This window comes from Rhinatrema bivittatum, chromosome 2 (genome assembly GCF_901001135.1).
Source record: "Rhinatrema bivittatum chromosome 2, aRhiBiv1.1, whole genome shotgun sequence".
NCBI classification, from domain to species: domain Eukaryota; kingdom Metazoa; phylum Chordata; class Amphibia; order Gymnophiona; family Rhinatrematidae; genus Rhinatrema; species Rhinatrema bivittatum.
In genome coordinates this window covers 207,750,348-207,762,605 of record NC_042616.1, presented here as the reverse complement: position 1 = coordinate 207,762,605, position 12,258 = coordinate 207,750,348, and the positions used below count along the sequence as shown (strand labels likewise).

The following is a 12,258-nucleotide window of genomic DNA, read 5'->3' as shown; positions in this document are numbered from 1 at the left end:
TTCACACACACCAGTCTTTTTCTCTCACACACACCGTCACCTTACCAAGCAGTCTCTCTCTTTCATGCATGCACACTCACCCAGGTTTCTCACTCCCACAACACCAGGCTTCTTACGCTCATGCTTTCCCACATACCCAGACTTCTCACATCCATGCTTTTTCTCTCTCACACACACACACATCAGTCACCTCCCTGACTAATGTCTCACACTCTCACATACACATCAGTCATCTCCCTGAGCAATCACTTTCATTGTCTCTCACATACACACACACATCAGCTCTCTGACCAGTCAATCACACACAGGCTGGCTGGCTGCTTCTCTCTCTTACTTCCTCTCCCCCCCACCGGAGCACAAATGGGAGCTGCAGCAGCCCCCGAAGGCCAAGAAAGAAGAATCCCATCGGCCGCGGGAGGCTCGTGCTGCTGACTCCTTTCTCGATTACCAGCTGCTTCAATTGCTCGGGGACCGACGCTGCAGCCGACGCGGCACGGCTCTTTCTCCTTCCCGAGCACCACTCCGTGTATCACTTCCTGTTCCGGGTCACGGGAGGGGGGGTGCAGGCGCGGGAATAAGAAAAGGCCAGCCGCGGGTACCACAGCTTCTAACACTGCTGCCGTTCCCACTGGGCTTGAACGTGCTGACAGCCCAGCGGCAACGGCAGCGGGAGAGACCGGGAGGGCGCCGCGGACCGGCAAAAAACTCCCGCGGACTGGTGGTTGGGGACCCCTGAAAAAGACCACGAAAGGCGGAACTGGTAGGTAGGTAGGAAAGAAACTCGAGCGAAGACACGCTGCCCGATTGGCCGGTGCTGGGCAAGGCTTGCCCAGCACCGGCCAATCGGGCAGCGTGTCTTCGCTCGAGTCACTCCCTCCCCCCCCCACCGAACGCTGTAAAAAAAACAGTTCATTCTCCGCTCCCTCGCTCCCCGATTGGCCGGCCAATCGGGGAGCGAGGGAGCGGAGAATGAGGCACGCTGCCTTCCCTTGCAGAGGGAAGGCAGCGTGCCTCATTCTCCGTCTGCTCTCAGCAGTGGGCGGGCCGGTCACAGACCGTAGGCGGGCCGGATTCAGCCCGCGGGCCGCCCCTTGCCCAGGTCTGATCTAGAGCCTTCAGGTCAGGCTTGCAGATACTCTTGACTTAGAGAGCATCTTATCTAGAATGGTCGGTTTCTAGGCCATTCTGGGTACTGGATATTTCCAAATAATGGGAGTTTTTTCTGAATAATAGATCACAAATCAAAGCCCATGATTTTACTGCATACTGGGAGTTTTGGGATAAAAAGTGCTTTATCTATTTATATTTTTACACATATTCACACGTTTAATTTAAAATGTGTCCTCTCTTACATCAAATGCAGCACATTTTTTCCTGATGACCGAAACTTCAACAGTTTGAAGAGGAGCAACTTCATGCTTAACAGACACTGCAATTTTTTTTGTGTTCTCCCATTTTTCTGGTAATTCCTACAACAAATATAAATGGAAATTTTTAAATCGTTTCAATTGTTGACCTAAGAAAGGTATAGAAAAAACACTCAAATGAACAGGCCGACTTGATTTAAAGGAAGCAGGAACAGATTCATAGTCAGGATGGCTAAATTTGCAGTGTTAACAGATATAGATTAAATTATGATATAATCCTAATTCAAATTAGCCTGACAATCCAATAACAATACAAATATTAAAGCCAACTTTTATTTGGAGGGTTATATTTCTCTCAATTCTCTATATGCAGAATAAATGTAGCCATAGGATTCCTGTAATCTATGCCCCTTTACAATTTTATACTTTTCCATTTTGCTGCACGAATATTTTAGAAGTACTGCCCCACCATAAATTAGCTGCAAGCATGGAAGAGGCTCTGTGGCTCCATGTAGCCCTAGGAGTGAATTCTAAAATCACAGTTACATCTTTTGGTAATGTTGCCAATTTTCAAAGGAGTTACATGTGTAAATGTCACATTCTATCGTAGCAATTTTAAAAAACCATTTACTAGAGTAAAGTGCTTTTATGCAAAATAAATCCTAAGGACAATTCAATGTCTTATATTGTAGCAATTTTCAAAAGCCAGTGTTATATGTGTAAATACCTTTTAAAATCAGGCCCTATGATTTTGTGTCTGCAACCGCTAGTGAGTAGTGGTAAATGGAGTCCATCCTGGTGAAGGCTAAGACGGTAACTTTCAAAGTTCCACGTGGGCATCCATTTGCGCACGGTTGCCGGCAGGCGTACATGGACACGCTGATTTTATAACATGCATGTGTCAACGCGCTCATGTTATAAAATCTGCTACCCACATGCATGATTTTATATTGGTAAATAAAGGAGCAGACTGGGAGGGAACTTCCAAAATCCCTACCTAACTTGCCTCCCTTTTCTCCTACTAACCCTGACCCCTAAAACCCCCTGACTACCCTAGATTCTTTTGTTTTTATACTTACCCATGGTCCATAGCAGCAGCAGCTTCTGCGGATCCGTCATTCCCGGCGCGCGCTTCAGTGGGACACAGTGCCTTAATGGCGCTATCCCGCCCAGATCCTGCCTCTGGCCCGCCCCTTTTTTCAGCAACCCTTTCTTCTGCGCGAACCAGAAGATATGCACGTGGCCGCAGTGCTTCAAAATCCGCGCAGCACACGCGCATCCCAGCCATGCACGTAGGCCTTTGAAAATTCAGCCTTGAGTAGTGGGTTATTCCAGAGCTCAATACTGGGGTAACATTGCAGAGGGACTTGTAGTAAAAAAAAATATATACTGGTTTGTAAATGACAGAAAAATCTTAGGGTGAAAAAACAAAAGGGGACTTCAAAAAACAGAAAGAATGTTTAGGGATTTGGAAAATGAGCTTCAATACTAAAAAGCGGGAAATCATGTATTTCAGATGTAAAAATCCATTAGCTATGTATCAATTAAAAGGACAAGGAATTGGAAACTGTGAAACAAGGAAGAGATCAAGGAGGAGTAGATGAATTCAAGGTAGTCATTCATTGTAATTAAGCAAACTGGAATGTGAACAGAGTGCTCTGTTGCATAAAAAGCATCATAAACAGATAAAAGAGCTAACATTGACTTTATATAGGTCACTAATGAAACTCCACCTTCAGTACTTGTTCCGTTCTGGAGGCCTTACTTTCTTAAGGACATTGAAGGCATGGCAACTAAAAACCATCAGGTCTGCAACCCAGGTTGTTGCGTATAAGTCAGTGTTTGAAAATCATTGATTCCAAACTCATGGCAGGCATACCGGGGATTAGAGTTGGGGTGGGAAAAGCATTTACAGGTGAAAGGAGACTCCAAAATTTGCCCCTTATTACAGTAGCTTCTCCTTCATAGTGTAGAGTTAGTGGTTTCAGAATAGAGTAGGTGTGTTTGGAGAGTGGGAGGTATCTTAGTTTAACAAAATTCCTTTCCTCATTTGTGTGCAGGGGGGGAGTCTTAAGAAGTTGGTCTGTAGTCTGAGGGTACCAACCCTTCACAGAGTGGTGCTGGTGTGGAGGCTCTCTCTCCATAGGCAAAGGACCAGAAGTAGGCACTCTCTCAACAGAGAGGAGCCTGAAGAATTGTTCCTGTCCAAGGAAGGTGGCTGGCTCCCAAGGTCAGTGGGGTTCCCAAATCTTCAAGCAAGGAATAAGTCATGGAGTTCCAGAGTAAATTTCTGAGAGTTTTGAGAAGTAGTCTTGAGGAAGAGAGGGTTAAGTCCATATTCATCATCTGCCTAAAAAGAGTGCTTCAGAATAGGAACGTACATTCATTTCTAGCAGATAACGCAAATGCAATGAATGAGGCCATTTTGGTTTGTTCTATTTGGAATGAACCAAAAATGGCCACTTCTAAAAATACCCCAAAATTAATGCATACATTCATATTCATAGTATTTTAGGAAAAAAATACCATGAATATGTGTAAAAGTGCTGGGGTGCTCCCACTCCAGCCCCCACTTACCGGGGTTTCGTTCTTGCTTGTAAAAGAGCAGGAACAATGCCCAGTTGCTCCCAGCCAGGTATTGGCTCTTTAAAAATGGTATTGGGTCAAGTTTGTACTTGTCCAGTAACTCATTATCCAATGCATCGGAGACATGCCATCGTTTATCTATATTTGTGATATATACTATAATATGTCCATGCCCTTTGATATATATATAGGGTGAACAAAACAGGCTATATGGACCTGGTTGACTGAATATCAGATTTGTGTAAAGAATAAGAAAGCACAGCCTCCAAAAGTTGCACACTGTCTTTTGTATCACCATATGTTATATGATCTATGATGGACTGTTATTGATCAAGTTCACATACCCTGGCAGGGCAGAGACAGGGAAGCTCTATTAAATAGACTAGAACAATAAATTTTTATACTCAATAGTGTTGTACCAGTGGAATGCAAAAATTGAATAGTGTAGCCTTTACTGAAGACATATATGTGTTGTACTTGAATCAGGAATTTACCTATCAGAACGGAGAAGGACACGCATTGGGGCTAAATACATCATTGACTTATTAGAGCTAAGGAAGTTTCAAGATTTGATTGGTTTTATAATATGAGTAGCAACCATTTAAAAGTGATTTCCTTTTATGCAGATGAGCTCTGATGTGCCACAGCAGCATGAAGAACCCCTGAGGCAGACACAGTTTGAATTATAACGTCTGTGTCAGGAGAAGAACCTTAAGATGGTTGAACTGGGTTGAGGATTTACACAACAAATGTTAGATAAGTATGTTTTTGTTTTATCTCAGGGTACTGCACACATACAAATATATGAAGCAGAGAGATTTGATGAACTGTTTTATTGCAAATTAAATATACATTAAAATGTTTCTAAGAGACTGATCATTATAACTGAGATACAAGAACAAATGTGTAATTGATTTATTCATAGCATATCTATATATGAGGGTCTCAATCCATCTGATGGCTGCCCTAAATGCATAAAGGTATTAGGCAGAATTTTCTATTTTTGTTATGTGTTATCTACCTGCTGTGTTTGTTTTTATAATGTTTTTACAACGTGATTCTGGTCTTTTTCATTGACAATTAATAGATCATTACATTTTCCCCTTCAATATTGTTGTGGAGTTAGGAATTAGAAAAAAAAAGGATGCAGAGATTCAGGTTGCCCCTGCATGAAATGGATCACAATGAGTCACTGCCAAGGACCGCACACATATATAACTGCTTGCTTATAGACAACAAAATGCTTGCATTAGAATTACTATAGAGGATGTTGGGGAGGTACCCGTACTGGAGAAGGTTTTCATGGGTAATGATTCAGATGGACTGAATCAAATCACAGTGAACCTAGAAGATGTGGTAGACCTGACTGACAAACTGAAGAGTAGTAAACCACCTGGACCGGAGTTCTGAAGGAACTAAAAAATGAAATTTAAGACCTATTAGTAAAAATTTGTAACCTATCATTAAAATCATCCATTGTACCTGAAGACTGGAGGATAGCTAATGTAACCCCAATATTTAAAAAGGGCTCCAGGGGCGATCCGGGAAACTACAGACCAGTTAGCCTGACTTCAGTGCCAGGAAAAATAGTGGAAAGTGTTCTAAACATCAAAATCACAGAACATATAGAAAGACATGGTTTAATGGAACAAACTCAGCATGACTTTACCCAAGGCAAGTCTTGCCTCACAAATCTGCTTCACTTTTTTGAAGGAGTTAATAAACATGTGGATAAAGGTGAACCGGTAGATGAAGTGTACTTGGATTTTCAGAAGGCGTTTGACAAAGTGCCTCATGAGAGGCTTCTAGGAAAAGTAAAAAGTCATGGGATAGGTGGTGATATCCTTTTGTGGATTGCAAACTGGCTAAAAGACAGGAAACAGAGAGTAGGATTAAATGGACAATTTTCTCAGTGGAAGGGAGTGGGCAGTGGAGTGCCTCAGGGATCTGTATTGGGACCCTTACTTTTCAATATATTTATAAATGATCTGGAAAGAAATAAGAGTGAGAATCAAATTTGCAGATGACACAAAATTGTTCAGAGTAGTTAAATCACAAGCAGATTGTGATAAATTGCAGGAAGACCTTGTGAGACTGGAAAACTGGGCATCAAAATGGCAGATGAAATTTAATGTGGATAAGTGCAAGGTGATGCATATAGGGAAAAATAACCCATGCTATAGTTACACAATGTTAGGTTCCATATTAGGTGCTACAACCCAAGAAAGAGATCTAGGCGTCATAGTGGATAAACACATTGAAATCGTCAGTTCAGTGTGCTGCGGCAGTCAAAAAAGCAAACAGAATGTTGGGAATTATTAGAAAGGGAATGGTGAATAAAACGGAAAATGTCATCATGCCTCTGTATCGCTCCATGGTGAGACCGCACCTTGAATACTGTGTACAATTTTGGTTGCCACATCTCAAAAAAGATATAATTGCGATGGAGAAGGTACAGAGAAGGGCTACCACAATGATAAGGGGAATGGAACAGCTCCCCTATGAGGAAAGACTAAAGAGGTTAGGACTTTTCAGCTTGGAGAAGAGACGGCTGAGGGGGGATATGATAGAGGTGTTTAAAATCATGAGAGGTCTAGAACGGGTAGATGTGAATCGTTTTTTTACTCTTTCGGATAATAGAAAGACTAGGGGGCACTCCATGAAGTTAGCATGTGGCACATTTAAAACTAATCGGAGAAAGTTCTTTTTTACTCAACGCACAATTAAACTCTGGAATTTGTTGCCAGAGGATGTGGTTAGTACAGTTAGTATAGCTGTGTTTAAAAAAGGATTGGATAAGTTCTTGGAGGAGAAGTCCATTACCTGCTATTAATTAAGTTGACTTAGAAAATAGCCACTATTAATAGCAACAGTAACATGGAATAGACTTAGTTTTTGGGTACTTGCCAGGTTCTATTGGCCTGGATTGGCCACCGTTGGAAACAGGATGCTGGGCTTGATGGACCCTTGGTCTGACCCAGTATGGCATGTTCTTATAGTATATTTAGATACATTGTGTTAGCCATATAAAACTGAATTTTATTATCTTAAGATAATATAGAGGCACGTCCCCCTGACAGAAAAGTGATGTATGTCATTATATCTGCTACCATCTCAGAACAGAAAGACTCAGGAAGATACATCTGTTACTTTAGATTAAGGAAGTAGATCATCCCTGTCTGTATGCCCAGAACTGCTACGGATTAAGGAAATATGCCACCCAGATTAGAGAAGTAGCTCATCCCTAGCTGAACACTTAGAACTGTCTTTCTACCAAGACCAGCTAAGCCTGCAAATAGAGGACATACCCATTTACAGTTGAATGCATGCCCAGATAGGCAGGAAGAGATCTTCTATAGCTTAATATGTACTGCCTTATAATATCTTCATTTAAGAGAAAGAAACCATTCTGAGATCATACTTTATATTTTAAATGCATTTCTTTCGAGTTAATAGCCATTAAGAAGCTACTGCAGTGACAATAAGAGGAAACATGTATAAAGATACTGCAGAACCCCAACAGCTTAGGCAAGAGGAAGCATCTTTTAGTGATATCTAACATACAACTTGAGGGCCCCATATAGCATGATGACAAGGGGACCCCGACCCCCCAAATAGCATGATGGCAAGAACTGAAAACCAAACTACGTTCACGCACAGTCAGAGAAAGCCCTAGACTGTTAGTCCTGGCCTGGCTACCATCCTGGATGGTAGCCCAGTGCTAGCTCCGCAATTAGGTGTATATAAGAGGGAGGTCTGGCAGCACTGACCACTGACACAAGACTGTCCACGATGACAACTGTGCCCAGTGCACCGCCATTTCTCTCATCAAAACCCTTCTTTGTAGACATTCTTGAAACAAGGGAATCATTGCTCAGGGGCATGACTACTATAATCTTGTATATATGCTCTTTCATATGATATTGCTTTTTTATATTTAGTTATTTGTTAGGCAAAGATATTTTATCCTTTGCTGCTACATTGCTGATTTCATTGGCTATAATTTTTGGAGAAGTGTTTACTGTGAGTTATATTACCACTACTTCTTGTATAAGAATACAAGTTTACATATATTCTTTTGACAATTTCTCTCAGTGTGGTGTGCCTTATTTCTACTGAGTAACACAGGGCAAATGTGGTAGCCCACGGAGGACAGTGAGATGTCAAAATATCAATGGAGAGGCTCTGAACAAAACAAAATGCTATCCTAGGATTGCAATTTTATAACTTTCCATAATTTTACTACATCTATACACATTTTATTACACATATATGTACACATGCTATTCATTTGCAGTTTTTTTTTAATTCATTAGCATTTAAATCCCAAATCCTTTCCAAAAATGCATTTTGAATGGTATTTTAAAACTGAAGTACTTCCCATGCGCTTTAGCTCTGAAAAACTTTTATAATTTCAGAAATTACAATATGCCTGTGTGTAAGTAGTAGATATATTAGGTAGACACTATCTAGATTTCTTTTAGCAGTCAGCAGTACTTTCATAATATTTTAATCTTACCTCTAATTGGATATAAATGTGTTCAGGCATCTTTTGCCCATAGCTTTCTAGCAGAGTAATAGTCTTCTTCAGGGGTTCAAACAGTTCATCAGTAGCGTGGTATCTGTCTCTCACAGCCAGAAGATGTTCCATGATCTCTAGAAGCCCGTTATAGTCCCCGTCATTCACCTTCTTCTGAAGTCCTGCATCTGTCACCTTTATAAACTCTTCTAGATCAGTCAGGCTGTAAGAATTGTTGAATTTTTCCATCAGGCTACATATGGATAATTTCTCGAATAATACAATTGTGCAACATCCTAAGACTAGGATAGGATATTGCAAAATTGTATTATGGTTTGCCCATTAATTACACACACTATTCTAGCAAGCTTGAAACATTTTAAGAAGTCTCTGCCAGTTCTCAGCTGCAGCATTACCATTTCACTCCCCTGTGCTGAAAGAGTATTTTAAAGTATGCTCTGTATTGCTAAACACTTGAAGGTGTTCAATGTACAGAGGTCTAATTATAGTAAGAGGGGGAAAAAACCATATTCAGACATTTAGCATGCAGAGTGCGTTGAACGAATGTGATACAATATTAGATTATGTTATTAACAAAACTAGTGATTAGAATCACTTAAAACATAATTGACAATTTAGAGAGTTTCTCTGGTACATTTAATGCTACTAGTTTAATTCAATGACAATGAGTGGCAAAGGAAATTGAAATTGTATTAATTTCTTACAAATGTGTTAAATTTGACACATTCCTAAGCCTGTCCTGTGACTACACAGTCAGTCATAACAGCAAAAGACATGCCGTGCTGGGTCAGGCCAAGGTCCATCAAGCCAAACATCCTGTCTCTGACAGTGGCCAGTTCAGATGACAAGTGCCTAGTAGATCCCAAAGTAGAAATGTCCTGCTGTTCACTCAAAAGGATAAGACATAGCTTTCCCAGGTCTTCCTGGATACTAAATGTTTATGTACTTTCTAGGGATGTGAATCGTTTTAGGACGATTAAAATTATCGTCCGATAATTTTAATATCGTCTTAAACCGTTATGGAACACAATACAATACAGATTCTAACGATTTATCGTTATAAATCGTTAGAATCGTGAGCCGGCAGGAGATCGACTGCAGGAGGTCGTTCAGCGAGGCGCCGGAACCCTCGCTGAACGACCTCCTGCAGTCGATCTCCTGCCGGCGCCATTTTCCGTACGAAAACGATTCGCGGCGGGAAATCGCTCCCTGACCCCCGCTGGACCTCCAGGAACTTTTGGCCAGCTTGTGGGGGGCCTCCTGACCCCCACGAGACTTGCCAAAAGTCCAGCGGGGGTCCGGAAGGACCTCCTGCCGTCCAATCTTTTTCGTCTATGGCCGGCGCCATTTTTCGGCGCCATTTTGGAAAATGGCGCCGGCTGAAGACGACAAGATTCAGGAGCAGGAGCCCGTTCCGGACCGCCGCTGGACCCGCAGGTTATTTAAGTTATTTGGGGGGGGGGTTCGGGGGGGTGGGGGATTTAATTTAAAGGGTCGGGGGTGGGTTTTAGGGGGGTTTAATGTGCCGGTTTTTCGATTTTTTGATTTTTTAACGATTTTTAACGATTTTTCACGATATTTTACCCCCCCAAACGGCAACAATACGATTCCCTCCCCCTCCCAGCCGAAATCGATCGTTAAGACGATCGAGGACACGATTCACATCCCTAGTACTTTCCCTCCAGACGTTTGTCAAAATCTGTTTTAAGTTGCCTTGACCATGTTCTCTGGCAATGAATTTCATTGCTTGATACTGCACTAAGTTAGCTTCATGGAGCAGCCCCTGGTTAAAAAGTAAATAACACCTTAAGAACATAAGATATGTCATACTGGGTCAGACCAAGGGTCCATCAAGCCCAGCATCCTGTTTCCAACAGTGGCCAATCCAAGTCACAAGTACTTGGCAAGAACTCAAACATTAAATAAATCTCAAGCTACTATTGCTTATTGATTAATAGCAGTTTATGGATTTTTCCTCTAGGAACTTATCCAAACCTTTGTTTAAACCCAGTTACACTAACTGCCATTACCACATCCTCTGGCAATGAATTCCAGAGCTTCATTCTGTGCTGAGTAAAAAATATTTTTCTTCCATTTGTTTTAATGAGCTACTTGCTAACTTCATGGAGTGCCCCCTAGTCCTTCTATTATCTGAGAGAGTAAATAACCAATTTAACATTAACCCATTCAAAGTCCTTTCATGGTTTTGTAGACCTCTATTATATCCCTCCTCAGTCATCTCTTCTCCAAACTGAACAGCCCTAACTTCTTTAGCCTTTCCTCATAGGGGAGCCATTCCATGCCCCTTATTTTGGTCGCCCTTTTCTGTACCTTCTCCAGTGCAACTATATCTTTTTTGAGATGTGGTGACCAGAATTGCACACTGTAATCAAGGTGCAGTCTCACCATGGAACGATACAGAGGCATTATGAAATCCTCCGTTTTGTCATTCCATTCCTATTAATTCCTTACATTCTGTTTGCTTTTTTGACTGCCATAGCACACTGAGCAGACAATTTCAATTTATTATCCACTGACGTCTAGATCTCTTTCATGGGTGGTAACTCCTAAGATAGAACCTAACATTATGTTACTACAGCAAGGGTTATTTTTCCCTATATGCATCACCTTGCACTTGTCCACATTCAATTTTAGGGAGGTGCATTTGTTTTTCACGAATTAGACAATCTCAACGATATTGTCTAATTTGTTTGGTTCGGTAGTGCAGATATACAAAGCAATGTTTGCCGAAATTTTGGCAAAATTCGTATTTCGTGTTAGTTTGCACTAGCGCAGTTACTGCGTACTGGATATCTCTTAGTGCGCAGTAATACCAATTAAAGCACACTGCTTCTCTAGTTAACGAACTACTCATGAATTGATACTTTTAATTTTTAAGTAGCATTATTTTAGTGCGCACTAACATTAGTTACAGTGCACTACTGCATACTTAGGGGCGGATTTTAAAAGCCCTGCTCGCCGGCGCGCCTATTTTGCATAGGCCGCCGGTGCGCGCAGAGCCCCGGGACGCACGTAGGTCCCGGGGTTTTTTGAAGGGGGCGTGTCGGGGCGGGGCCGGGCGGGGCCGGGCGACGCGGCGTTTTGGGGCGGGATGCGGCGTTTTGGGGGCGGGGCCGGGGCGTGGCGCCAGCCCGGGGGCGTGGTCCAGGCCTCCGGACCACGCCCCCGGGACCGGAGGATGGAGCGGGGCTGCCGGTGACGCGCGCAAAGTTACGCCTGCTGAAAGGTAAGGGGGGGGGGGTTTAGATAGGGCCAGAGGGGTGGGTTAGGTAGGGGAAGGGAGGGGAAGGTGGGGGGAGGGCGAAGAAAAGTTCCCTCCGAGGCCGCTCTGAAATCGGAGCGGCCTCGGAGGGAACGTGCAGCTCCTGCTGGGCTCGGCGCGCGCAGGTTGCACAAATGTGCACCCCCTTGCGCGCGCCGACCCCGGATTTTATAAGATACGCGCGGCTACGCACGTATCTTATAAAATCCAGCATACTTTTTAAAAATCTGCCCCTTAGTGCGCTGTAATTTCTATTAGGGCACATGAACCAACCTGTTAGTGCGCACGAACTAACGGGCCTTAATGCGCATTAACATCTAGCTAGTGTGCACTATCTTGTTCGTTGTACTGCGCACTAATGCAGAGATAGTTCACACTAACTGGTTGTTAGTGTCCACTAATGCACTTCATTGAAAATTGCCGGAAAGAAACACAAACCGTGAGAAACCGAAATTTCCCGCGGAGCACACGATCCGAAGCCC

At 42.7% G+C, this 12,258-nt stretch overlaps 1 protein-coding gene across 1 annotated transcript in view; it reads right to left on the bottom strand.

Annotated features, from left to right (window-relative positions):
• DNAH11 (dynein axonemal heavy chain 11) overlaps window positions 1–12,258 on the bottom strand; it is a 725,796-nt gene that overhangs the window by 503,615 nt on the left and 209,923 nt on the right. Inside the window, exons 18-19 of the mRNA XM_029589065.1 lie at window positions 8,473–8,695; window positions 1,353–1,469 (exon numbers count right to left, since the gene is read on the bottom strand). Coding sequence (XP_029444925.1) covers window positions 1,353–1,469; window positions 8,473–8,695 — 340 coding nt within the window. The remainder of the gene's footprint in view (window positions 1–1,352; window positions 1,470–8,472; window positions 8,696–12,258) is intronic.